The sequence below is a fragment of the Gymnodraco acuticeps genome, unplaced genomic scaffold (genome assembly GCF_902827175.1).
Source record: "Gymnodraco acuticeps unplaced genomic scaffold, fGymAcu1.1, whole genome shotgun sequence".
Lineage (NCBI taxonomy): Eukaryota > Metazoa > Chordata > Actinopteri > Perciformes > Bathydraconidae > Gymnodraco > Gymnodraco acuticeps.
Genome location: NW_022990014.1, coordinates 1,169,314 through 1,196,451, shown reverse-complemented (window position 1 = coordinate 1,196,451; position 27,138 = coordinate 1,169,314). Strand labels below are relative to the sequence as shown.

Genomic DNA, 27,138 nt, shown 5'->3' with positions numbered 1-27,138 from the left:
GAGAGATAAAGTGCATTTGTATTTTTTGTGAACTGCTTAGTGCAGAGCTTTATGACCTACAAATAGGGACATTTTCCTTGAAAATACATTACTCTCAAAAGTCATCAATACAGATGCTTCTACAATGAACTATTCACTTGTTGACACACTATGGATGAAATAAGTTTAAAGGCATTTTTCTTTTATCGTGAAAAAAGATTCCTTGCTGATAAAATAAGCAGACCAGGAGAAGCCTTTACGGTTACTTTTAAGAAATCAGCCCCCTCTCCTCCCAGAGTTCTCAGTCAGTGACACCTGGGGACTGAGAAAATAAGGGAATCTGTGATATTTTTCTGAATTGTGTGTGTGTGTGTGTGTGTGTGTGTGTGTGTGTGTGTGTGTGTGTGTGTGTGTGTGTGTGTGTGTGTGTGTGTGTGGTGTGTGTGTGTGTGTTGTGTGTGTGTGTGTGTGTGTGTGTGTGTGTGTGTGTGTGTGTGTGTGTGTGTGTGTGTGTGTGTGTGTGTGTGTGTGTGTGTGTGTGTGTGTGTGTGTGTGTGTGTGTGTGTGTGTGTGTGTGTGTGTGTGTGTGTGTGTGTGTGTGTGTGTGTGTGTGTGTGTGTGTGGTGTGTGTGTGTGTGTGTGTGTGTGTGTGTGTGTGTGATGTGTGTGTGTGTGTGTGTGTGGTGTGTGTGTGTGTGTGTGTGGTGTGTGTGTGTGTGTGTGTGTGTGTGTGTGTGTGTAGAAGGCCAGCCCTGGAGTGCGAGTGGGGGTGATAGATAACCCCAGCGCAAAGCCCAGCGAAGATAACAGCGTGCTGTACCGGGCTATCTGGGCCTCTCTCCTCACCCAGAAGAACAAGGCTGCTGCAGAGTTTGTGCAACAACTTGTGAAAGACGAGAGCAGCCAGCTCCTCCAACAGGGGTCCAAGATAAAGGACCTACTGACGCAGGTAAAGGATTGATTCAGGAATGCACTTATCTCCGTTTCGTCAGATCAGAGATATATGATTCCAGATATTTAATGTGCCTTATATATTTCAATTACATGGAATCCGTTCAGATTGTGTATTGTTTGCCATTACATCAAATGTCATGACATTCATAGCTATGAATGGTTTTCTTATTATTTCACAAGTAGTTTCTTACTTGGGAAAGAATAACTTAGTAATTTAAATCAAAGCATTACCACGTTTAGACTTTATTTTACCAAAGTTCCTGTGGCTTCTCTTTAAAGAGAGCAGGTTTTGTAACGGAAAACAAAAATGTTTTTAAAATCACAGAGGTATCAAACAAAGTTCTGTTATGGTATACTGTTGGCACCAACACTCTAAATCTTTAATGGTCTGAGTGAAATATCTCATTATATTGATATACATCTGTATTAACGTAATTCAAATTTGGTAAGACCTTCTGGACAAAAAGAAAAGCCAAACCCTGAAAATCATTTCCGAATGGCGTCTGATCACACATATCTACGCATTCACAATCACACTGCTATGAGGTTATGCTTACATTTTCCGAGATATTTATTCTGGGCAACATGAGCACATTGTGGTGTAATTATTATGGAGTGTTATTTTAACCTGTGTGAACTTACTTTATTAGCAAGTAGCATAACCAAGATGACACATCCATGCTGGGTTTGGAGCATGTGTGATCTGCCTCCTGACTGAAATGTTCTCACTCTTCGTGTAAGAAGGATATCGGCAAATGAGATATTTCTCATCCCTGCCACCACAATATGCTGTAATGTTTATTTAGGTCATACAGGTATACAGAAATGTTCTGATGCTGTCATGCTAATGGTCGAGGCTGACTTAGAAAATTACCTGCTTTGTTAAACACATGAAGGCCTTTTAGCGTAGGTGGCGAAAAAAATCAAACTACTCAAAATGTATCAATTTGACAAGTGAGATACCATCACGTTATTTATAGATATGAGGGGCGTGGTGTGGGCGATAAAGATCTGCTGTTGTACGTGCAATTTAAAATTACCATATTGATATATTTTTTGGTAGCTCATTTTCTAGAAATTCAATATATAAACAATATATAAACAATTTATAAACGAAACCACATGTAAATATCTGTTTTAGAATAAACCAGTGTGAGAAGTAGAGTACCTGAGGTACTTCATCACATTGCTGCACAGTCCTATAAATCCAATGGCGCCATAAAACAGTCCTGCTCATTGATTTGCAACATTGCCTGTCACGGACTAATACAACCAGAGATATGAAAGCGATAGCTACACAAATATAAACAGTAAGCTCCGACCGCCAATACATTCACATTGAGTTATTGTACATAGAGCTGTATCATCCAACCCTAAAAGATATGCAGGACTACAACACCGGTGTTACTGTGTGTACAATTAGAAATCAAATATTTTTGATTAGATGTTTTTAAGTGAATGGTGTATCTCTGCAAAATGGGAAGTATTTGATTGGACACTGATAATTGATAACCTTTTTAAAGCAGAATTGATGAGCATAATGACAAAAATGAGGAAAACAAAGGTTGGATATATCCACTTAACAGAGATTCAACTGCCACTGCTTTCTTGATTCAAATGCACAGTCAGGGGAAATGGTGATTGATGAGCCCATCTTCTCGTTCCCCTCCTGAACATCAGCTAACAGAATACATTTAGGGCACGCACAACGCTCCACAGCCTGTGGATGCCACTCAGTTCCACTTGGTCTGTCACAAGGCCAGTACAAGACGGGCTCCACATGCTGAGTCTTTCATATAAAGTGCCGGTGGATACCTGGTCTCCGGACCTGATGAATAGCCGAGCTCCTGTTCACCGTTCAGGCCTGTGTAAAGTCACATGTGTTCAGCCAAGCCTGACCATCACTCTGCCGCTGTGAGCAGTCTACAGCCACTACTTTTCTCCATGCTCTAGTGTGCAGTATCCACCCACACAGCTTTACACACAAGAAAACAAATTCTCATGCTCTAATCAACAAATCAGCTGACAGGAGTGCTCCCATCTCTTCCATCAGGAATAAGTCATACAGCACAGGTTACATCTGGGACCAACCATAACAAACTGGCCTTCAATTATACCAGCCGTAAACAATGGGGAGAGAATAGGCTGGAAATAGCAATGAAAAGATGGGTAGGAGGTGGCTGTGTGAGTTGAGACCCAGAGTCGAGGGATGTGAGTTTATTATTGGCTGCCAGACAGACTTGCTGACTGGATTGTGCTGACGTTATTGGTATTTCACCTGTTCTCCTGAGGAGGGATGTGGGAGAAACTAATAACCTGACTCCACAAACCAGCCACACTCCCACACCTAATTTGTTATGGACAAATATGGCAGAGGCTTAATTAAGCGTTTGTTATATTAATTACAAATTGATTAATCTCATTTTCACACATATGCATTTCTGACAGCTCAGCCCTGGCTGAAGTAGTCCTTGTTTAGAAACTGCAGTGAGTGCGCTGACGCAAGACATCAATGATGTTGTGAATAATATTTTGGCCTCGCATACATCACTCCTAAGGCCAATGCATCACTCGGATGTTGTTTTGGACAGGCTGTAAAGGGAGAAAGGTCCTTGAGCTAGTCTATTGGATCTTGCAGCACATCACAAATTCAAATCTGAGCCAACAATGCAATCAATGTATCTAACATTCTAAACAAACATTTGTTATTCTGCTCTAGGGCATGGACGTCGATGCCTTCGAGAAGAAGTTCAACACATTGGAAGTGGATTTTATTCGTAGTCAGCAGCTGTTTTGTCGAGACGTCCTGAAGCTGAGCCCAGGACAGGGAGCAGTGATCAGCAACGGCAGAGTGAGTGGGCTTCAAATAAGCATTGCACAAATATTGATCTCTGTATGTCTCCCTAAAAAGTCGAACAGACCACAATATGTTTGAGAGTAAGGTAAAGTGTTGGTTAAATATTTCTGAGTACAGTGGCGCAGGATCCTCTAAGGATGTTCTCAGAGTGCTTCTTTAGTACTGTCAAATCAGCATGAATGTTTCTCAAAGGTCACAGGTGGCCCACACTGCACTGTGCGTGTGTGTGTGTCTGTGTGAGTGTCTGTATGTGCTGACTGTGTGTGTGTGTGTGTACAGAGCTAATGACTGATGCCTCAGCAGCAGTGAGGCTGACAGCCACGGATGAAGAGGCCAGCCTCTGCCATGGCTGTAACAATTAATATCATTTCACATTCCTCTGCTGCAGTGGCAAGCCTCCCAAAATAGAAAGGAGGAAAACAAAGGCACCATCACTGAATAGCATGACTTTAAGTGGATAAAACACTGTTACAATCGCATTAAATGTAAACTCCCCTTGGCAAGTGTTTAATAATACATGCTGGGATAGGAATTGTAAAAGTGGTGTTCTGACTGCCTCATTGTCTTCATTTAGATCCTCGGTCCATTTGGAGAGCAGGAAGAATTCACTGTGGAGGACTTCCAGTTGCTGCAGAAGATTACTCTGAGTGGTTCTGCAGAGAAAGTCAAAGACAAAGTGAAAGTGATGGGGCTGAAGCCAAGCAGTACGTTTGTATTTGTATGTCTTTATGCATGAAGGCAACTGCATCTGTCTTAACTGTCACCGATCAACATTTGAGCCCTTGCATTATTGGACGAAAATGGCAATTATAATGTGACTTGACACCTTTGATATTTGTTCTCTTTGTGCCACACCAACACTCTCATATGTAACTCTTCAAATGTATCAAGTGTTCTGTAATAAACTCAATATCAGCTTCTCAGTGTCGAGGTACAGAAGCCTGAATATATTTGAGGCTACCTTGTTAACAGCTTGGCATCAGATTATGTGAGCTCTGTTTGACAACTCTTCTAAAACCTAGCGTGAATAAATGATGGACTGTCCCTGTTACACTTTTATTCCCTTAGCGCCAGCGACTTAGTCATGAAAGTCGATGCCCTCCTTACTGCAGCCCCCAAAGGAGAAGTCAGGAGGGATGTCCAATTCATCAAAGACAGTCACAGGTAGGAAACTCTGTTCACTGTCCTATTGCCTCTGCAGTCTCACAGCGAAGGGTTTACTCTTCTTTTGTTATAGTAGATTTGAAAATTGCTATGCCAACATTTCAAGCAGTGCAGAAACTGGCAAATGTTTTGATTTGCAGTTGTGCTGAATAAGGGTTGTTTAACCTTGTGTTGCTGAATCCGCTTTGGTGTGCTGTTCTCCTCCTCAGTGTGCTCCATCTCTCCCCGCGTGAACACGAGGTCTTCTATGATGTTGTGGCTATTGTTGACCCCCTCACTAGGGAGGCACAGAAGATGTCCCCGCTACTGATTGTAAGCTGAAAAGAGGATAATTTGTCTTCCCTACCGATTCCTTATCCAGCAGGGACACTTGAAAATCACTTTCACTGAAAGGAAGGGTCAGAAACACAAAGCTTTGCAAGGTGCAAAAGAATAGATTCAGACCATTGTTATGTCATTCTATCCGTACCTGGTGCTATGACCACATGTTTACTCTTAAATGCACATTGTCTATGCTCAGAGATAGTTAAGCTTTCAACAGCTCAAAAGCATTTAGTGAGTCTGCAAAACTTATCGGAAAATAGAATCCCCATTCTTTCTCTATCTTCTAAAGGAAGTATCCTTACTTATTTAAGATGACTTAGAAACTGTTTTCGTTGTAGGCTTAGTTTCACTGCATCCCCTGTCTGCTGCATCTTGCAAGAGGCTCGCTGTGGTGAAGAAAATGACTTGGTTGAATAGGAAAATATGACTCACCATGCTTTTACAGACAGCCAAATTCAGTAGCTGTTGTTTACTGCGCACACTTCACAAAAGTGTACTGCAGTATGCAGGAGAAATGAAGATGACGGCATATCAGCATTAAGGCTAGTTTTAAGGAAGGTTGGTCAATGTGCTCGAGGCCACTGTTGTATCGTGAAATATGTGATGTGCCATGACATTAAAGAACCCTTTACATTTCAGTTTAGTACGAGTAATGGTCAGTGAAACTAAAATATGCCTTCAGTCTTTTTGTTCAGCTAAAGGCATTGTGTGTCTGACACCTCTCTGCTGGACTTGGCTCTCCTCTGATCCTGTTTCCTATAACTGGGTCTCTTGTTCTGTCACTCCTGCAGGTGCTCAGTCAAGTGGTCAATGTGAGACTGCAGGTGTTTATGAATTGCAGGGACAAGTTGTCCGAGATGCCCCTCAAGAGGTAAGCTCCTGCTCCAACAGTAATTACATTTTCCTGTTTGGCTTGTTTGTGTATCCTCTGTCCGCTGCATCTGTGCCTCGCTCCTTCCCTTTGTAAGATTATACTGCACAGATGCAATCTGCTTAATAACACCACCTTATTGCTTTGGGCCTCCCTTTGCATCCCTGGGCAAATTGCTTACAGCTTGCATTGTTACGTGTTCAAGACATGCAGTAAAAACAACACAATTAAAGGTTTAAATTAGTTCATTAACATTTACACCACTGAGTGAATGTTAGTCACTATGTTATTTAGGTCTTTTCTTCTTTAATTTGTTCCATAATGGATTGTGTCCTTAGTAATGATAGTTAGAACAGTTATTTATTTAAGTTAAATTCATCAATAAGGTGTCCTGTAAGAGCATTTTCTTTAATTCATTTAATTAATACCAAATGACAGAACATTTCCGGGAGGTTAACCCTCACATTGGAGGGCCAATTTACAGTTTGTCTGTCTTCTGCTAAAACACTCCTGATCCATCACACTTCCTGTCTTCAGTGAAATATGCCTGGTAGTGCACAAGTTAAACTTTGAATGTTATTCCTAACATAATCTTTCTGCTTTCTAAAGTACTGTCCTCACATTCACAAGTCATTACTATTGATCAAGAATCCTAAAACACTACCACTTAGATATCTGATCACCTGTTACATGACACAAATAAATAGGATAATGCGCATCCTTTCAGTTTTTTTATGTTGTCATGGAGATCCTGGTCATAAAATAATGATATCTGTAAATGAATTCCCTGCTTGATGTGATTGGGTTTATTGTATTCACTGGTATACTTCTCATAGTGGTACGACCGCAGCAGACCACAGGGCTCATCTCTGATCTCTTTTCGACTTTTGGAGAATTGATCCAAATTGGAACCAGTCCAATGAAGATTGTGTGTTTTCCCTGGTGTGCGAGGTTTCTCCTTATTACCAGCAACACCCCCCTCACCACTCTCCTGTGCGGGGCTAGCAGCCAGGACTCTGCCCCGGTCCACAGACACATGGCTGCTGTGACTAATACATCACTTTTAGATAATCTTTCTGCGATTAGGAAATGTTGTGCCTTACCTTTGAAAAATAAGAAGGAATTCAAAATAAATATAATTAGCATTGGTTATGTGTATCATCTGCTACGGTGTTTACACTGATTATTACTTCTCTGTGTCAGAGGGCATACTGGAGAAAAGCAATTAGCATTAATATTAGCTCGGAACTAGCCTCGGTGACAACTCTGAGTAATAACGAAGGAAAAGAACATTTCTGGTACACACACCACCCGCACATATTCCTGTTATTGGCCAAGCAGGCACACTGGCAGTACAAGTATTAGATTCCTAACTTGTAGGGGATTGTATAGACATGGCTGTCACAAAAGAGCCTATCCCTCCTGTCCTAGAAAAGAGACGATTGCACTATATGTCATCATTGTAATGGTTTCTGAGGTGTACTGTGTGTTTGTTGGATGGAATTGTTGACTCAGAAAAAAGTCCTGGAGGATATCCATGATTTGATGTCTTTCAATTTTCCACTCTACTGTGATATATTATGTTAATTTGCATTAATCTGCAATACCAACACTTATATTTGAATCTATGGTTGTCTGTTTTCACAGCTTTTACCGCTTTGTCTTGGAGTCTGATGTGAATTTCTTGGCCAACGACACAGTGTCTCCAGGACCAGTTGCCCGCTTCCTGGATCTCCCAGAATCCCCCCTCCTCACTCTCAATATGATAACACCGGAGAGCTGGATGGTGCAGGCTGTCCGCAGTCCCTACGACTTGGACAACATCCTCCTGCAGGAGGTATCCCGCTCCCCAGTCATTGTTAGCAGCAGTCTAATCGTTCTCACCTCTTAATTCGGGCCGTGGTGCATTCTATTAATCATCCCCTGTTGTTTTTTCTCTTCTGTACTTTCTTGTTTGGCTCCAGGTGAGCGGGATGGTGACAGCAGAGTACGAGCTGGAGCACCTCTTGCTGGAGGGCCACTGCTTTGACTTGTCGACCGGCCAGCCCCCCCGCGGACTGCAGTTCACCCTGGGCACGAGTCGAGACCCCATCATGTATGACACTATTGTCATGGCTAACCTGGTCAGGAGCTTTCTCTACTCAAAGCTAAAGTTACCAAGACAGTTTCCTTGCACTGTGTTGGATATTGTTTATGAAAGGGCTATCATAGTAGTTAATCACCGTAGTAAGTTTGGAACAGAAACTGTGAAAACAAGTGTGAGTTTAATGCTTACACTAATTACTCGAGCCTCTGCTGTTTTAACTACAACAGGGATATTTCCAGCTGAAAGCCAGTCCTGGTGCCTGGACCCTGAGATTACGTCAAGGGAGATCAGAGGATATTTATCAGGTTCTCATGTGAGTATTCACACCACTTTCAATTCCTATCTCTTCCTTACAGATATTGATATACTATATATTAAACACATAAAATATATTAGGTAATGATACTAATCAGGCTGCTTCATAAGTAGCACAGCATGAAGGTTGTTTTCAGCTACCTCTCCATTTCATGCCGGTAGCTATGAAGCCCATCGCTATGGTAACATAGAGAGCTGCTGACAGTGTAGCAGCTGAAGGTTTTGATGAGTGCAGGGAGTTCTGCTCGCTACAGAGCGGAGACAGACAGGTAGGAGGAGAGGCATGCTATTAAAGAGAAGACAAAGTGGAGGGATGATTCAGCTGGTCACCTGCCATGCCAGACAGCTAACCTTTCAGTTAGGACGGCGTAGGTGTCAAAGGCTGCATATACTAGACACAGCGTGTTGGCGTTGTCTAATTTCCCCGGACAAATAAAAACAATATTGTGCTTTGATGCTTTTTGAACAGAATACAAAAAAACATCCATGTATTCTTTTAATTCTGGACTACTAATTGAGAAAAAAGTCAAATTGACCAAAGCCAAATTATTTTTAATTTTTTTAAGGAACTAATAGCTCATAATATAAATTCTGCATTACATGATAATCCCTCATAATCAAGAACCCTGAATCCAGTCTGCATACTCAGCTGTGCTGCTTCCTGCACGAGATGTCCCTACAATCACACATATTGTCCTGTCTGGCTATCCTCACACAAGATTTAGGACACATACAGCCCTCGGTTCCTCTGGAATCATATCGGACAACCAAGATTTATACCCCAATACTCCAGGTGAAGCTAAGAGGTGATGTCATTTTTCACCTTGGCAGTGTCATTATTCTTGTGGTTAGCGGCACTCTGCTCTGGTTAGGTGGCCGATCAGAGTCTAGTGGGAGCGTCTGTGCTCTCCATTCTCCGAGCCTGGGTTTTGCTGTTCTACCCCGCGCTGCCACTGCGTCTTGCCCTGACAGCGATGAATGAGATGGCCCGCTCTCCTCTCCTCAGAGCAGGGATACAGATTGATCTCTGGCGCTTTCTAACACAAGCCCTAAAGGCTGAGTTGCATCAGTGACAGCAGAGGAGGCAAAACACAAGCAGCACTTTGGGCCCAATGAGGAGGGGGCATTTATCATAGTGATAAGGTTAGCTTTTTGCCTTTAGTAAGCACTGGAGTCGTAATGGCTCGCTGTGCATCGTAGCCTTTTGCTCATCTCTTCCTGAAGTTTGCTCTCTGGTGTTTCACCATGCAGATCCTGCCTGCCAAAACACATTATCCACTGGACACATCTGTCTTAAAACAATTACAGTGAAAGGCAAGTGTTATACAATCAATACAGAACAGAGTTTCTCATTAAGTCTGCCAGTATGTGGCTGGGAAGTAGTGATGGATAAAATACTGGTGAGGTGATTCTAAATGATGATGGAGGACAATGAATATGATCAGAGTGTGACCCTGGCAGATGTCCCATTATCTTCCTTCAGTGCATGCTCTCACTGTCGGTTAGTTGCATCATGTCCATTATCTGCTGTTGTCTCCCTAATGAAAGGAGCTCATGCACTACACTTTTCTTTCACTGTTGCTATGGGTAAAACATGCAAACCAATCTCCGTCACTGGAAAACATGGAATCAAGTCAGACTGATTGGTTGAGTTGCTTTATTAACTTCTTAAACTACAAGGTGATGCTGATACAGACACTTTATATGTAATAACAATAATGACCTTGCTCTATATTGTGTCATTGTATTTTGTCCCTAGACTTTTAGTGTCCACTTTTTTACTACTGTCAAGTTTAAAGTTTGTGATAAAAGCTTCACATTAGTTCATTATTATATCACAATGAATATGTATATCATAAAATATACTATATTAGTATAACCATATCAAAATCAAACGGTTTCGCACTTTAATGTGTCCAAAAACACACATTTTATCATTTTTTGGAATTGCTATTATTTTAAAATCATGTTATTTTGACTGCTGATAGATTTGTTGATGATAGATTCGGTCTGTTAAGTTTGAATAAAGATGCGGCCTTCCCTCTGTTATTCTTACTAACTGCAGATCTGTTATCTCGATTTCCTCATTCTTTGATTTCCAATCTTAAGTGAGTAATGATTTTTCTCTCTTTGTCCGCTTTTTCAGGCACGATGGAACGGATTCCCCTGCAGATGCTGGTGATGTCCTTGTTGTGCTGAACAGTTTCCACAGTAAGATCATCAAAGTCCGAGTGAGTGTTTTTTCAGACCTTTTTATAGAGTACGTTAGATTTCTAGTAGCACCGGGCATTATGAAGCGTGCAGTAAAAGGCTCCAGCTGGTCACACATTGAGGATATCGGGATGAATTTAAGCCGTTTATAATAAAATCACTGATGCAATGATTGTTGTGTGTCTCCTTTCACATTATAGGTACAGAAAAAGGCAGAGAAGATCAATGAAGATCTTTTGAGTGAAAACAGTGAAAGTAAAGGCATATGGGACTCCATAGCAAGGTGTGTAATCGATTCTCACACACATCTTACATTTGGTTGCTTTAAAAACTCTCCCTCAGCCGACTGGCAGTAACCACTGTGAGCTCATTGATTTGTGGGTCTGCTGATGTTCCTTCTGTTTGTCAATTATACCTTGTGGTTTCAGGAGATCTAATTCCTCCCCTCGATCCAGACTGCAATATTATGCTGTAAGATCTAGTCTTGCAAAGAATATGTGCTTCTGTAGGTATGTGTGTGCGTGCATTTGTGTGTTTTCCCCAACACTTCCTAACTGTGTGATCCTGTCTCCTCACTTAATGCCTGCTGTGTGAAGTGTTTGGAGCACTTTTGAAAAAAGGTAGGCAGTGTTGTTGCAAACCATTTAACACTTAAAGCTTCCTCATATTCATTAGCATGCAGTTATTGGTAACTGTTTGTAATGAGAGAGAATGTTTTTATGAGAAATTATAATGTAAAGCTGTGTTTAAATAGGATGTTTCATTTTCATGTGCTCTTTTGCATTCATTCATTTATCAATGTGGTCATTTTCAGAATATCAACAGCACTAAATGAAATGGTGTATCCTGCTTTATGTCCATGTCTAAGAGTATGAACAATTTAACTTTACTCCTTGAGTAAACATCAGCTGTAATTGGTTGCTGACGGAAACAGTTAAACTAGTTTTCACACCTCACTTTAGCCTCGATTTTCTCCCTGACAAACGTTTCTAGAGCTCACCGACAAAAGCCATCAGAGTGGTGTTCGTATGTTCTATTTGTGAACTGCTCAAAGATAGCAGACGTTTCCTAGAAAGCTAAATATCTGACCCTGTCATGAGCAGTTAGCCAGCCAATAAGAGCGCAGGACTTGTGACAGATGAAATATCGCCTCTTGGTTGAAACGGCCACATTTACAGCAACGTCTATTAATGTGCACTGTCCCTGAAATAAGGGTAAACCTGCAGGAGGGGACGCCTGTAGCCTTTAAACACAGACCAAAGTTATGTTGCACACGCAGGGTAATTGGTTAAGAGTAAAGATGTGTGGAAACATTCAAAAGCATGAGCATTGAACCAGTTATTTACTGTCATGCCTCCTGTGTGTTTTAGTGAAGTCAGCGGGGCGAAAGACGATGCTCATGTAATGTGAAAACCACATGGACATATACAAAGACAGCCAGTTGTGTAGTGTGAACAATGAAGTCATGTAGTGTGAACTTGGCCTCAGTATGCATTCACCTTCACTATGAAAGAAGACCTTTACTTAGGCAGAGATATACCAATAGAGACCATTTATGCTTGCAAAGGAATGAACTCCCTCGTAATGCCAAGGTGCTGGGACTCAGATGAAACCTCACATTCAGTAGGAACAGTGCAGACTACATTCTGAACATGTGACTGCGGACTAGCCGTGTATGTTTACCGTCATACTGTAGAGCAGCGGTTCCCAACGTTTTTCAACTCAGGAACACACAACAAAAATGTTTGCGGCCCACATTCAACCATAAACAATACGGAGGCTAAGTAAAGTTCTGATTGGTCAATTCAGAACATGTGACACGTTAATCCAGTAGTGCAGACCACTGTCAAGGACTGTAATGGCCGTTGCTAAGGAGGATCAAGAAAAAGAAAGGAAAAGAGGTTAAAATAAAAAAACTTTATGATGTTTTCCACACAAATCATAAGGTTTTGCAAATTATTTGGCGGCCCACTTGCAATGTCTTCGCGGACCACTAGGGGGCCACGGCCCACAGGTTGGGAACCGCTGCTGTAGAGGTATTGGTAGTACAGTGATTCTTATTGTTATTTAAGGGTATTGGAAGGTCTTTGACCATGTTTATCCAGGTTATCTGGGAACATCAAGCATGGTTGGGCGATACTAGCCTTTGGTCCCTGTGTTATTGCAAATAGAGCTGTGATTTCAGCAATACATTAAGAGCATTCTTGGTTCTGCTGTCTGATCGGGAAGCTTTCTGTAAAGGTATTCTGGGCTTGTCCATCTGGGAGGGCAACCCCGGGCGGAAACCGAACAAAGTGAAGGGATTACAGATCCCTCCTGGCCTTAGCATTTGCTTTTAGGAGCTCCAGAACCTAATTTGGAATACACTTTATAACCTGCCTCTGCCATGACCAAGGGGAAAAGAGCTGGAAGTAGTGAGATGGATGAATAGATTTATAATTGAATGTAATCTTAAGACCATTTCCCATGGTATGGCTGAATTTGAGTAATGATAATACTTTTAACATTAAAAGGTTAAGTAATAGGTTGAATTAGCTTGTTCCAGGAGGCATAGCGTCTTCTTTAGTGCCAGTGAATTGTATTAAACTTAAACCACATGTCGACACATTGCTCTGGAGAATATAACAATAAAGTCCTCATCAGTCCTACTTAACATCCAGGGGAGGTTTGGAAATGATGACTAAATAAAGCAGTCATTAGATAAAAGATGAGCAAAAAACACACTGAAAACCATCCAACACAATTATGTTTGTTTTACAGGTGACCCACACAATGAAATCATTGTTTTGTCATTGATAGAACAGAATGCTTTTGCATAAATATATTTAAAAACATTTAAAAATGACTGCACAACTTAATAATAGCGACAGATTAACTGCAGTAAAAGGGTCTGAATATTTCAGCAAACATTATGTACACCTCGACGAGTTATCTTAGAAAGTGTTGGTAGTGGCAAAGATATATCTTTACTAGGGGTGTAACTAGGGGTGTAACGGTTCACAGAAGTCACGGTTCGGTTCATACCTCGGTTTGGGGGTCACGGTTCGGTACAACAAGGAAAAGCAAAAAAAGTCCCAAATGCATAATTTGTTTTGCTGTTATTTATTTTTAACAGTAGTGCAAGTTTTGGTATGAAAATAAGGAACTCTAACATTTGGAATCATTAACTGTATTACATAGTTAAAAACAAACCACAAACAGTAACACTCAGATGGCCATATTATTTATATTGGCTGATGTCAAACTAAAAGGTTAAATAAGCTGTACAACTAAAAAGAATGTCTTGAACATATTTAAATAAATAATAAGAAAGTGTTTCAATCACAATCAATAAAAGGCAATACAGAACTGTAGAACATCTCCTGATGTCTAAATATAAAATAAATACAATGATAAATAAAAAACAAAATAAAATCTGTACCTTTAGGAGCAATGTCTAACATGTGTAATTAACTTGTGAGTGTGTGAGAGGCCATTATGCCTAAATAAAGGTACTCAAGCTTTACTCTATTTTCAAGTTTTTCTTCAAAAAGATGAGTTTGTCTACGTTGTCAGTAGTGAGGGCAGATCTGTTGGCGGTAACTATGTCACCTGCCGTCGAGAAAACCCTCTCGCTGGGGACTGAGACTGACTCGGATGTGATTGAGCATGTTTGACGTGTTACCACCATAGACTGGTTACCACTAGCATACCGCACCGCTGTCGAACAACGCCGACACACCGTCCTCGTCCGATCCACAACTCGCACCCCATCATTGTTGTAGTCCACAGGGAACCCGAAATGTTCCCACACACCTGATTTAAAAGAAGCAGGTGGGTCTTCTTCTAGCTCCTGTGTGTTGTGTGAACTCGCCATAGCTACTAACTGTTCTTCTTCATGTATTCAGGGTTCGTTTTGTTGTGTTTTGTTCTTGTTCTTCATTTGTTATTTACTTTTAGGCGCAATACCGCCCCCTGGATTATATATAGTGTAATACTGCCCTGAGTGATGGACTTTTTTCCCACTCGTAAAAAAAGGCGGTTCACAAACATTTCGGTTCGGTACGTACCTCGGTTTTTAGGTCACGGTTCGGTTCGGTTCGGTACGTTTTCGGTACAGCAGAAACAATTATCACAAAACATAAAATATATATATATATTTTAAAATTATTATTAAACTGTGAATATTCACTCAAATAAATACAAAATATAATAAAATAAACATTAAGGTGCAGCATTTCGATGAACTGAAATAATCTGTATTTGAACTGTACTGTACTAGTACCTAAGCAGCCAGTTTGACATTATGACTTGCTTGTCATTGTATTTTCATGTTTTTTTAAAGAAAGATGAACTTGTCCACATTGCTTGCCGAAAGGGCAGATCTGCTGGCACTAACAATGTTTCCTGCTGTGGAGAACACCCTCTCGCTAGGGACAGAGGTAGCAGATACAGCCAGGTAGCACTTTGCTAACATGGCAACATAAGGATATTTGGCGTTTGTAATAGCTTTGGCTCGGTCTGAACTTTCTGCGAGTGGTGGAGGCTAACATGCTAGCGGGAGTTGGGTTTGCACTTCAGTCTTTTTTCTTTTGGTACCGGTGATATTCACGTTCGGCCGGGTGATGCCTTTTCAAATGAGTGTGCAAGTTTGATGTATTGCCAGCCGCGTAACCAATTTTAGTTGAACAATGCCGACAAACAGTTCGGTCCACCTGTCTTTGTCCGTCATCCTTGTACGTAACTGCGAAACCAAAATGTTCCCAAACCGGAGACTTCAATGATGCTGGAGGATTTTCGAGCTCAACTTTATCTGCGGTCGCCATTTCGACAGTTCCTCAAATTACTGACTACATTTGAACGCATCCCTCTCGTCCAATTAAATGACTTGCTCGCTCTATGTCGCGTTGAACCCAATGTGAGCAAATTACTCTGAATGCTGCGACGCAGCACCTGAGATTACTTCCAAGAAGTTGTTCACATTCTCAATTGTTTACGTTTAACGTTATATTCGTTCGGTACACTTCGGTACACACGTGTACCGTTACACCCCTACTTTTTACCCATCACTTCATTTGTAACCTCAGAATGCTTTGAGGGATTTGCTTTGAATGGCGGGACTGAAGGCCATGTATTGATCGAACACATCTGAAGAATTAGTGATGTGGATCGAAATTTGAGCGAGTGAGTTTTTACAAATGATCTCATCTCCAGTGGCGGTTCTAGACCAATTTGACTGGGGGGGCCACTGGGGGGCCAGTTATTTTCTGAGAGGGGCACAATAAATGCAGGACGAAAAAGAGAACTAGACAGTATGAAGTAATTGCGCATAAGAAAACAATGCAATACAGTTATTGGTATTTGTTTCAGTACACTTATTTATTTCAGATAGATCTTATAGTTATTACTGTTAGCTTCAGCTTAAGTTATAGTGCAATGTTTGCACTAACACCATATTTATATAAAAATAAAGGCAATTAACAGTTACATCTCTACTTTACATAAGGGTGTCTGCACAATCTCACATTACAGCAACAAAATCCTGCGGTTTTTGGCAAACCGAGTACCAGAAAATATACATTTAAAAAAATAAAAACTTTTCATTGTTAGGGGGGCCACAGGGGGGTCAGAGGTCAGTGTTAGGGGGTCACTGCCCCCCCTAGAACCGCCCCTGCAAATCTCTAAGGAGACTTTTATCTGTGTAGAGTAATAATGAGGCTGAGTGAAAATAGATGTATTTCCTTTTCGACATGCTCTCAACCTTTTTCTTCTTTGTGTCTGGCTGGAAAAGGAAAATGAAGGAACAGAGCTGTCCCCCATGAGTGTTGGGGGTCTCTTCTTGCTTTGTTACCGTTTTGGATGGTTGTGGGTTGGTTTTGAGACTTTTCCATGAAGGTCTCACACCCCGACAAACAGCAACAGTTAATAGCTTGAAGAGTAATAGAAAACAAAAGGTACAATACATCTTCTATCAGTTTGTTTGTGTGTGCTTATGGCAAACATCTTGTTTGTGTCTTTGGATGATCTCCACACAGATATAATTATTCTGCTCAATCTACAGAGTTGTAGGAAAATGAGTAGAATTGTGTCCTGGTAGTGTTAGTGTCCATCGCTCAGGATTTATTCAGAGCTTTGTGGATACTTCCAGAGGTCCAGATTATCTGGTGTGAGTGAGTCAGCCAAACGGGCTCTCACCTGACTCTCTAAAGCTGCTTATCTGCGGGGTTGGGGGGGGGGCCTTTATAATGGCTGGCTTAGTCATGGCAGGCAGCCGGTATCCCCAGACCCTACTGATGTGTGGTGACTCCCTGAAAGCCAACTCAACCAGAGAGAGCTTTGGTTTGAAAAGGGAGATAACCGCTCCACAGCTGAGCAACGTGCAGCATCATGGGCCATCTGTACGTTTGTGTTGTATGGATGTTACTTGCTAACCAGACAGTTTCTTACTCAGTATTTGCATGTGAGAGTTGCTTTTAGAGGACGAGTAGCGGTATGCTCCCTTCACACCTCCCCCCTCCCCCCCCCCCCTCTCACTGGTGTCTTCCTGGAGCCTCGGGCCCAGCCTGTGTTTGTGATTGAGTGTGGGAGAGACTCTCCTCCCCTCATCAGCAGTCTGTTACCGACAAGGACACACAGTTTGACTGCAGACACATCTACCCTCCAGCACAATGCCTGATTTCTGTCCGCTAAATGTGCCCGGCATCATGAGACACTGCACTTCTATAGAGTTAGGGTGTGGAGAGTGTCCTTCTGAAATATAGGGTTTGTGCTGGTATCTCAACACTGTATTAAATTAAGTTTGTAACCTTGATTTTCTAATTGTTGGTTAACCTTTCGCTAACACCTAGCTATTTACTTCAGTTTCACTATCTTTTAGCAGGCAGTTTTAATAAGTGTCCCTTTGGGCTATTTCCTTCCCCTAAGACGCAGTGATTTATTTTCCCTTTCTTGCTGCTTTGGTATTTTCGTGTCCTGGGGTACTCCAACGTGGGAGGAGCTGCTCCACAGTGGACCACATGTCATGTCATTTGCTTCAAATGTGATTGCAGTTGGACCATATCAAAAATGCACTATGCATAGTACACCCATTGTGTGTTCTGTTTTCATCCCGTTCATTAGTAAAAGCAGCCATAATACACTTCCCTTTCAAAGTGTTTTCTTTATGTCTGCCAATTGGCATCTTTACTAAATTAATGAATTCCAACAACCTGTTTTAAAATCACTGCATCACTAGTTCATGCAGTGCAAATGAACAGGGTTGGAGACGGTAACATCCTTTGGAAACAGTTCATTCAGTTACATGAGAAAATGATCATTTAAACGTCTCTGTCCTATAATAAATGAACCCCGTCGGGTCCCACCAGGTTATCAGGCTTACCAGAGTTACCTCCGACATAAATGGTGCCTCAAGCTTTGCATTATTAATTGCGCCGTGATGTGTAGCTGAAATGTTTTGGAGAAATGATGCAACCACCGGCTTAAACACTTTCCTTTGTCTCTTCTTATATAAACATTATGTTTGCAATGGGTCCAATCTAATGAATATATACAAAATATTAACTCGCCGGTTTGTTAAAAAAAGAGAACCAGCGAGGCAGCAAAACACTAAATCACAACAAAAGAGACATGCCTTCTTGTGTAGGTCCCTTTACTAGATCGACTACTCTCTCTCTTTCCACAGATCGCTCGGAGTGCAAATCACTCTCTGCGGCCGAGCTCCCTGCCGCCATTACGGCTGTTGTTGAATTATTCCACGTTCAGCTTGACCTAATGTTACATTTATTTTTCAATCAATGCATTTGACGTTGTGTGACTCCCATCATGCAATGCATTCAGAGAAGCAGCTCAGGCCAAAGAAACAACAAGCAAGGCAGACAGCGGAAGTAGTGCTGCCTCTTTTTTCACAATCATTTTTTATTAGATTATGTTTTCTTTTTTTTTACAAAGCCGTGCAATGTGAAGAGTGCACTCTGCTGCTTTATCCTCAAGCTGAAGCCTAAAGTGTTTATTATACATTTATGTTTATAATGTTACCAAAAGCTTCAAATCCATGACACGCTTAGTGCTCCCATTTCAAATGTAACAGCGCAACTTTGACTTACTGTTTTATCGATTGAATAGAAATTGTTTTAGATAATGCTCTTCGTATGGTGGGCTAAAAGTTAAAGGTGACATGTCATGCTTTTCCGGTTAGTACCCGTCCCCTTGTGTGTTATGAAGGTTTTTATGCATGTACGGTGTGCAGAGTCAAAAACCCTCAAAGTACACCATGTAGGGAGTAAAACTCTAAAACAGAAAATACCTCCCCAAAACACCTCGTTGGAGATACATCACTGTCCATTTGATTCTTCCGGGGATATCATGATGTCATGTCGTCCCCGGAACGAAATGGACCAATCCGTGGAGCCGTTACGTTACGTCCGCGGAGCCGTTACGTTAAGCCCCCGCTGATTGGTCCAAATTGACCAATCCACGGACTTCCTCACACACTCAGTGCAGGCAGCTCTGCTGATCTCTCCTCCCTGGCTGCAGGCTGATAACAGACAGTTGGGATCGCGGCGGAATTCTCTCTGCAGAGGCAGACCCATTCTCACAGCGTTTATCAACCCTTTTCTTACTCAATATCAAGCCACACTTATTGTTTTTACTTCGGCTGTGACTTTGTGTGTGCTCAGGGTGAGTTTGGCTGTGTTTCGCTAAACAAGGAAATCACACCTCCACGGAGCTCAGCGCGATTCACAACGTCCCGACTGGTCCCGACTAATCGGAGCACACTGGGCTCACAGGGAGGGGGGGCAAGAGCTGCAACGAGCCGTTTAGTGGAGAGAGTGAATACACGTAGTTTACAGAGATGCTGTATGCGAAACCAATGTGAGTTTGGAAAATTGCACAATATAAATCTATTCTAGTAGACCTCAACAATGGAATTATGATCAGTGGAAATGGCCATGACATGGGACCTTTAACATGTCACAGCTACTTTCAGTGTCTCGGTTCTATCACATTATTATCTAGATCCTGCAGAAATCTACATTGCTGTTCAAATCATATGAAAATCATGGCTTTCCTTACCATCGATTCATTGAAATGAAACGCCACTGCTTCACAGTATTGCATGGTTTGTCTAAAAATGCTTTTTTCCCCTGGGTGTTATAATAATGATTGCTCCTGGTTCTAAAAAAGCATGGTGTGTGTGCTGGCTTAGTCCTGATTTACTTACATACGATACCAGTGGCTCACGTTCCGTCCTCTCATTTACAGCATCACAGGTGGCGGCTCCAAGAAGGATGAGGGCGAAAAGCACAAGGAGGACGTTCTCAACATATTTTCTGTGGCCTCGGGACATCTGTACGAGCGCTTTTTGAGGTAGGTCACCTTGAGTTCACAAACACAAACACTCACACGCTTCCTTTCCAGGCCCTTCATGCTGCTTTCCTTTAAGCCCTGATCCTCGAGCTGATCCTTCCCTCTTCCTTCACCATTTCAGAATAATGATGCTGTCCGTCCTTCGACACACAAAAACACCTGTTAAGTTCTGGTTCCTCAAGAATTACCTCTCACCGTCTTTCAAGGTACTTCCCCTTTGATTCTGTTATTCCTGCCTAGAGAATAGCAGGTCCTTCAGAGCTTTATTTAGACTAAGCAAAGGAATTATCTGAGGGTTGTTCCCTTTTTGTAATATCCACTCAGTCTTATGACCTTTTTATGCTTGTAACATAATGTCTGGGACACACAAAATAACCAGCATTATATTTGTACTATGGGCTCAATTGTGTAATATATTTGTCATTTCTTTCTAAGTAAGCTCCTTATAGATGTTTGTTAGCCTATCCACAAGTATTAATATCATTTTAGCACTTTTCTTAGGTGTTTAGTTAATGAGAAATGTGCCCTCATATTGGATTTATTTAACCTCTGGTGTGTTTTTTGGGGTGTTTAGGAAACCATCTCTGAAATGGCCGAGTCTCTTGGCTTCCAGTATGAACTGGTGCAGTACAAGTGGCCCCGTTGGCTCCACCAGCAGACTGAGAAGCAGCGCATTATCTGGGGATACAAAATCCTCTTCCTGGATGTCCTGTTCCCGCTGGCTGTGGACAAGATCATCTTTGTGGACGCTGATCAGGTAGGCATCAAATGAAAGTGTCATAGGAAGGAGCTAGGTGTGAGGGTGTGGCTGAAAGTGAAAGACAGGTCGAGATATCAGTTCCAGCGCCGGTGTGAAGATTGGATGAGAACGCCGCTGAGGGTCGTCACTCCTCTCCGGACTCACCAATGTTCTCGCTCTTTCTCTCGCAGATAGTTCGGGCTGATCTGAAGGAGCTGAGGGATTTCGACCTGCAGGGAGCTCCTTATGGCTACACTCCGTTCTGTGACAGTCGCAAAGAGATGGAAGGTTATCGCTTCTGGAAAACCGGCTACTGGGCCTCACATCTAGGACACAGGAAATACCACATCAGGTAGTTATTTAAACAACTGTGAAGGGAGAGCATAGCAGCACTGACATTCTGTCTGCTTGACTTCTGATATGTTACCTAATGTTCTATTATATACTATCAACATCAACACTATTCCTCTTTCTGATATTTTCCCAGTTTAGAAATAAATAGTTGTCACCATTTATTGGAATTGATGTCCTTGGAGGCTATTCACTCAGTATTTATTTGAGGACTGTTATCTTTGAAAAGCGGAATGAAAGGTTTCAAAGAAGTCTAAAAAAAAAAACTAAAAATGTAATATATCTCTCACAATGATGGAAATACATCTTTCTCTGCCTGACACTGCCCGTACTCGTTGGCTTGCCTCCAGTAAAGAGTCTAGTGGAATTATTCATCATTTGACAATAACATGTTTTTGTTGTTCCTTCTAAGTTCCAGGTATAAAAGAGGAGGAACTGGAATATTACTTGTGTATTCTTGTACTTCGAGGCTGGAAGTACTGCTGTTGTTTTGTTTTTTCTCCTTCCTACGATCTATTAGGATCTCAGAAACTAAACCCAAGAGAAAGCTTCACTTTTCCCACAGTGTAGTGTTGCATCTCATCCTACCCACGCAATATAATTGAACCAATCTGCCAGAAGTTCGCTCACTTTGATTTGTTTTCTTCCAGATTGCTTATTTGCAGTCAACAAATATATACACCATTTTAATGTTCCAATTTCCAAAAAATAAATGGTGGCTGTGGTACAGTACTGTGTTCATCCAGTTTCCATGGTGATTGGACCTCACCAATTATAGTTGCAGTTCTTATGGCTCTGAAATAAAAAGATTATTTCAGATTATTGCTCGGTGTGTGGCACCGAGTTCTCCCTCTGTCAGTGTGATGGCAGCCAGTGGCTGAGCAGAGTGCAGAGCTGTAAAGCTGTCATTTGATTGGATGCCAGCATGCTGCTTAGCTCTGTGGGGAGGGACAGATGCAGCAAGGGTTTAATGATCTGCATCAGTGAGCCCAGGTAAAGAGGAGGTGGTGAAAATCAGCTGGCAGGCCTAAAACTACAAGCAACCCAGGGAATCCTTAAAAGTTTGGGAATTTGAGGGGGAAAGAATACAAGTTGAAGTTAAATGGAAACATTTAGTTCTGTAAAGCCTGTAGCCTCATAATTCTCATCCTAAAGACTCTCAGGGTTGTAAAAGTAGTCATCGTGTCACAGTTCTTGAATTTGAAAGAATATACCTTGAAAGTAATTAAAATCCATGTCTATAAAGGTGTGGGAGCCCTGATCTAATAAGTGAAACAACAAGGTTTACTATGTTGGTTTATTAATATGAAACATTAGGGTCAATTATCCAAATGTGTCTAGAGTATTTATCTTTATTAAGTCATTATTTGTTTTATTAAGTCATTCCTACGGGCCTTCCCTTCAGGAAATGGTTTTCTCGCACCTGCTTTTTATGTCTCTCCCTCCTATATTCCAACCAGCGCGCTGTACGTGGTAGATTTGAAGAAGTTCCGGAAGATTGCCGCTGGGGACAGATTACGAGGCCAGTACCAGGCCCTGAGCCAGGACCCCAACAGTCTGTCCAACCTGGACCAGGTACGCCGCTCTGAGGGACATCATAGCATTATAAACATGCTGTTGAGATTCCACATTTGTGATATATGTTTGAATGTTTCTTTAGGACCTTCCTAACAACATGATCCACCAAGTGGCCATCAAGTCTCTCCCTCAGGAGTGGCTGTGGTGTGAGACGTGGTGCGATGAAACCTCCAAAGTCTCCGCTAAGACCATCGACCTGGTGAGTTCCACAGCTGTGACATCCATTATCATTCACATCTTTTTAGATGAGCTTTTTATTAGCAACCCCCCACTTTAAATGTTCTTTTAGTCTTTATTATATTGTTTTATTTATTTTATAGGTCTTAAAGGATTTTATCTTTTATTAATCTAACATGCTTCAATAGCAATATTTATTTTGGTTGGTATATTTGAATTCTTAATCGATTAACTTTAGTAGAATTATGGCATTTCTATTACTATTATCTTTCTATTTGTATTTCTGTTGTACCTATATGTTCACTTTGTTTTATGGGGTTTTATATTGTTGCATCGACTCAGTTGTCTTGTGTCTTATCTGTCAGAGAGAAACCATTATTTATTTTATTTGTATTATCATACATTTTTTCTTGTTTTGTGTATTGTACCTTTTGTCTTGAATTTCTTGTTTATTGTAATTTCTAAAGCACTTTGAGCTAGGGCTGCTCAATTAATCGTATTTTAATCGCAATTACGTTTTTGGCTTGCAACAATTATGAAAACAACATCGAAATAAAACGATTATTTCTTTTATTTTATTTCTTTTTTTTGGTTTTTCAGTTGAATTATACTTAAAGTTCAGGGTAATCAACTGTTAAAAATATACTGTTCACATTCTTTTTCAATAAATTGATGTTTTCAAAGTAAATGGATAATCGTTTTTAATAATCGTTGATATCAATTATTGACCCAAATAATCGAGATTATGATTTTTGCCATAATCGAGCAGCTCTACTTTGAGCTGCATGTGTTGTATGAAAAGTGCTATATAAATAAAGCTCCATTATTAATATCAACAACTTTTTTAGATGGTAAAATCCCTTTTTCCTTCTTTTAAAAAAGATGGATTATGTCTTGAAACATGCTGATAATGAACAAAGGGTTCATATACCACTTTCTAGCCATGTTTGCAGGTTTTTCCTGTATTTGCTGCAGCACTAAAAGACTGGATTCCCCTCTACAGTGTAATGTCCATGATGCACTTGGCATTTAGGAAACTATTTAGGAGCAATCCTGTAGTCTCCTAAACTCCTTTAGAGAATTACTGGACGGGCTCCAGTGGATTGGAATAGGAAGCATTGTCTCATCGTGGTAATTCAGACACAAGACATGGGCTAATGTCCTTTTAACAGAATTGGAAATCAAATTAGGTTCCAACACTCGCCACGGACAGTGCTGGGAATGACAATAGTGTGGTGTAGTAGACAATGAGTGATGCGCTTTGTCTCTCTGCTGCAGTGCAATAACCCGAGGACCAAGGAGCCCAAGCTAACGGCCGCAGCTAGGATCGTGCCAGAGTGGGTAGAATATGACAACGAGATAAAACAGCTGCTGAGGCGGGTTCAGGGACAGGAGGACACACCAGCGCCAAAACACACTCCCTCTGCCTCACAACATGAAAAAGGTTTGAAATGAAACATCATGTATTCCCAGTTTTACAAGAAAGAAAAGTCAAATGATCTATTCTACTCATGTATGATTAACCTTTCTGTCTCTCTCTCTCTCTCCACTGTGCTCATTTTCATTATTCCTCTCCTACCTTCACCCCTAGACAACCAGCGTGATGAACTTTAGTGCCTGCCAGCCCCGTCCTGGAGAGGGGGGGGGGGGGGGGGGGGCAGAACCTTTTTGCACGCAGCCCACCTGTGAAGCTTGACAGACAATTCCATGTAAACATAGCCATGGAGCGTTGCATCCCCAGCAGGATGTGATATTTTCAGATGCCATATCTGCTACTGCAGTCTTACAAAATGAACACATATTGTAAGTGTTAACTGCCGACTGGGAACTTACGGGGTGCTTTCATCACTCAAATAAGTTATTTGTTAGGATGTGGTTGCCATGGTAAATGAAGTTAACTAAGAAGGAACTTGACAAGAAATTCCATAAGTGAAACATTATTTGTGATCCTGCCCCACCCTTCCATCACTTTTGATTAATACCTGGCATGTACTGTTATCAATTATGTAATCATGCTGTCAAACAGATAAATAAATCAACAAGCCACAATATCCTCATAGCGGGGGTAATGATGAGAGGTCAGTCAAAGCACACTCTCAGGCGTATGTTTGAAAATAAAAACAATATTGCACTGATAATGTATGCAAGAATCAGACAGAGAGGGCACATTTCTAAGACCCTTTTTGTTCTGTTTTTCTATCATGGAAAACTGTTTCACAAAGTTTATGCATTTGCGTATCAATTTGCCAAAACCAAAGTGGTGATAGACATAAAGCCAGTCTGTTTTTAAATGTCCTTTCTTACTGTTAAAACTGTTACATTAGTACTTGGGACTGTTCTTTATTAGTGGGTGTCACTCTTATTCTTGGTCAAGAGTAGGGGGACTGTCTTTTGTTTACCTCAAATCTTTTTTAGTTTAGCCTTCCCTTGCAAGATTCCTTATACAGGTTAGTGAGTTAATACTTATTGATCATCTATAGTAAGTATAATATCATTGTTCCACTCTCCTGTCCAGTTGCTCCTTTATTATAAATCATATCAGAAATCTGAAACAAAAGTCCAATATGTCTGAATATATTACTATGAACGTTAGGGCTGCACGGTATTGAAAAAAACTGACATCGCGATTTCCCCCCCCCCCCCCCGCGGTATATTGCGGGTTTTTTAACCTGTTAAACCCCAAAGTCCCGGCGGGTACTTTACTTTTTTTTTTCACGACAGTGTCTCAGGGGATCGTAATATTTAAGATACTATTAATGTGTTATACCAGATTAACGGAAATAATCTCAGCTAACTGACGATACAAACCATTTTTACCAAAACAAAACACAAGTCTCATAAGAAGCATCTAAATGATCCCTGAGCGAAAAATGCTAACGCACTTTGGCACAGAACTCAAGATAAAAGTGTGAAGGTAAACTTCTGTTGTTGCAATGTTGAGGTAGAATGAAGGAGTCTGGAACCGTTGTTAGCCAAAAGCACTGAAGAGTTTTATTGGAGAAAGTACAGACAATAACGGCCGGGAGATCATCTTAGTTTCACACATGTCCCGTGCTCCACCAGCGATCTCTGAACCAAAAGACACAAAACATCTAACCAACACGAGGAGAGGCGGGCTTCCAGAAAGCCCGCGTATAATCAATAGCCGATGCGAGACAATGGTCTGCTTGTCTCAAAGAGATCCTGCCAGGTCTAAAACCCCCCATGGATATAGGAGAAGCGTTTGACCTGTGACCTCAACCAACAGAGGAGTCTCTGACTGACTACAAGCAGATGTTTGCAGTATCACAGACTCTAAGGAATAATAACAGACTCTATAAACAGATCAGATTAAAATATTCTCTTACAAAAAGTACCCTTATTATTACTTATCGTAGCTGCACTTACAAGATATCCGATTAAAGCTGAGGTTCCACAGATTATTTAGGTATATAGTATCATCACTGAGTGATCTGAACTCGGACAGGGGAAGCAAACACAGACATCACAACACGTACCTTTACGTAGCTTCTAGGGGAGATGTGTCAATCTGATCAAAAGACGTGTTCAATGGCATTAAAACGAGAAAGAAAAAACGCGGCTGAATCGGTTAATCCATAGGTTTTTAACGTCTCTGTATAAAAAAAATGATTTAATTTATAATCCATAATTCCATTTTTATGTCAAAATCGCAGAGCAAAAGTTAGCTGCTAATGGTAGCCACCAGAGTGGCTGCTGCTTCCGGTCTTGGATATGCGGCAGTCTAACACACACACATTACCAAATAAGGAGTGAGAGTGACGCGTAGCCAAAACCGGAAGCTGCTAATGGTAGCTACCATTAGCAGCTAACTTTTGTGCTCCGATTTTTACATAAAAATGGAATTATGGATTATAAACAATTGCTTCAAAGATGGATCAATGGATCAACCGATTCAGCCGCGTTTTTTCTTTCTCGTTTTAATGCCATTGAACACGTCTTTTGATCAGATTGACAGCTACGGTGAGACGATCTCCCGTAAAAGCTCCGTAAAAGGTACGTGTTGTGATGTCTGTGTTTGCTTCCCCTGTTGCGAGATCGGATCGCTTAGATACTATACTTAAATAATCTGTGGAGTCTCAGCTTTAATCGGATATATTGTATGTGCAGTTTCGATAAGTAATAAGGGTATCTTTATTTGGAATTCTGTGCTAAAGTGCGTTAGCATT

The 27,138-nt window shown here is 41.2% G+C and overlaps 1 protein-coding gene across 1 annotated transcript in view; it reads left to right on the top strand.

Moving 5' to 3' along the window:
- Positions 1-25,614, top strand: part of uggt2 (UDP-glucose glycoprotein glucosyltransferase 2) — a 40,952-nt gene extending 15,338 nt beyond the window's left edge. The window contains exons 22-41 of the mRNA XM_034213367.1: positions 722-928; positions 3,653-3,784; positions 4,365-4,498; positions 4,859-4,954; positions 5,164-5,266; positions 6,070-6,149; positions 7,797-7,986; positions 8,114-8,272; positions 8,463-8,548; positions 10,697-10,781; positions 10,962-11,044; positions 11,358-11,381; positions 20,002-20,106; positions 20,228-20,312; positions 20,681-20,863; positions 21,037-21,197; positions 22,657-22,771; positions 22,857-22,973; positions 24,230-24,395; positions 24,543-25,614. Of these exons, the coding sequence (XP_034069258.1) occupies positions 722-928; positions 3,653-3,784; positions 4,365-4,498; positions 4,859-4,954; positions 5,164-5,266; positions 6,070-6,149; positions 7,797-7,986; positions 8,114-8,272; positions 8,463-8,548; positions 10,697-10,781; positions 10,962-11,044; positions 11,358-11,381; positions 20,002-20,106; positions 20,228-20,312; positions 20,681-20,863; positions 21,037-21,197; positions 22,657-22,771; positions 22,857-22,973; positions 24,230-24,395; positions 24,543-24,565 (2,334 nt within the window). The 3' untranslated portion in view covers positions 24,566-25,614. The remainder of the gene's footprint in view (positions 1-721; positions 929-3,652; positions 3,785-4,364; positions 4,499-4,858; positions 4,955-5,163; positions 5,267-6,069; positions 6,150-7,796; positions 7,987-8,113; positions 8,273-8,462; positions 8,549-10,696; positions 10,782-10,961; positions 11,045-11,357; positions 11,382-20,001; positions 20,107-20,227; positions 20,313-20,680; positions 20,864-21,036; positions 21,198-22,656; positions 22,772-22,856; positions 22,974-24,229; positions 24,396-24,542) is intronic.
- The last annotated feature ends 1,524 nt before the right edge of the window (positions 25,615-27,138 follow it).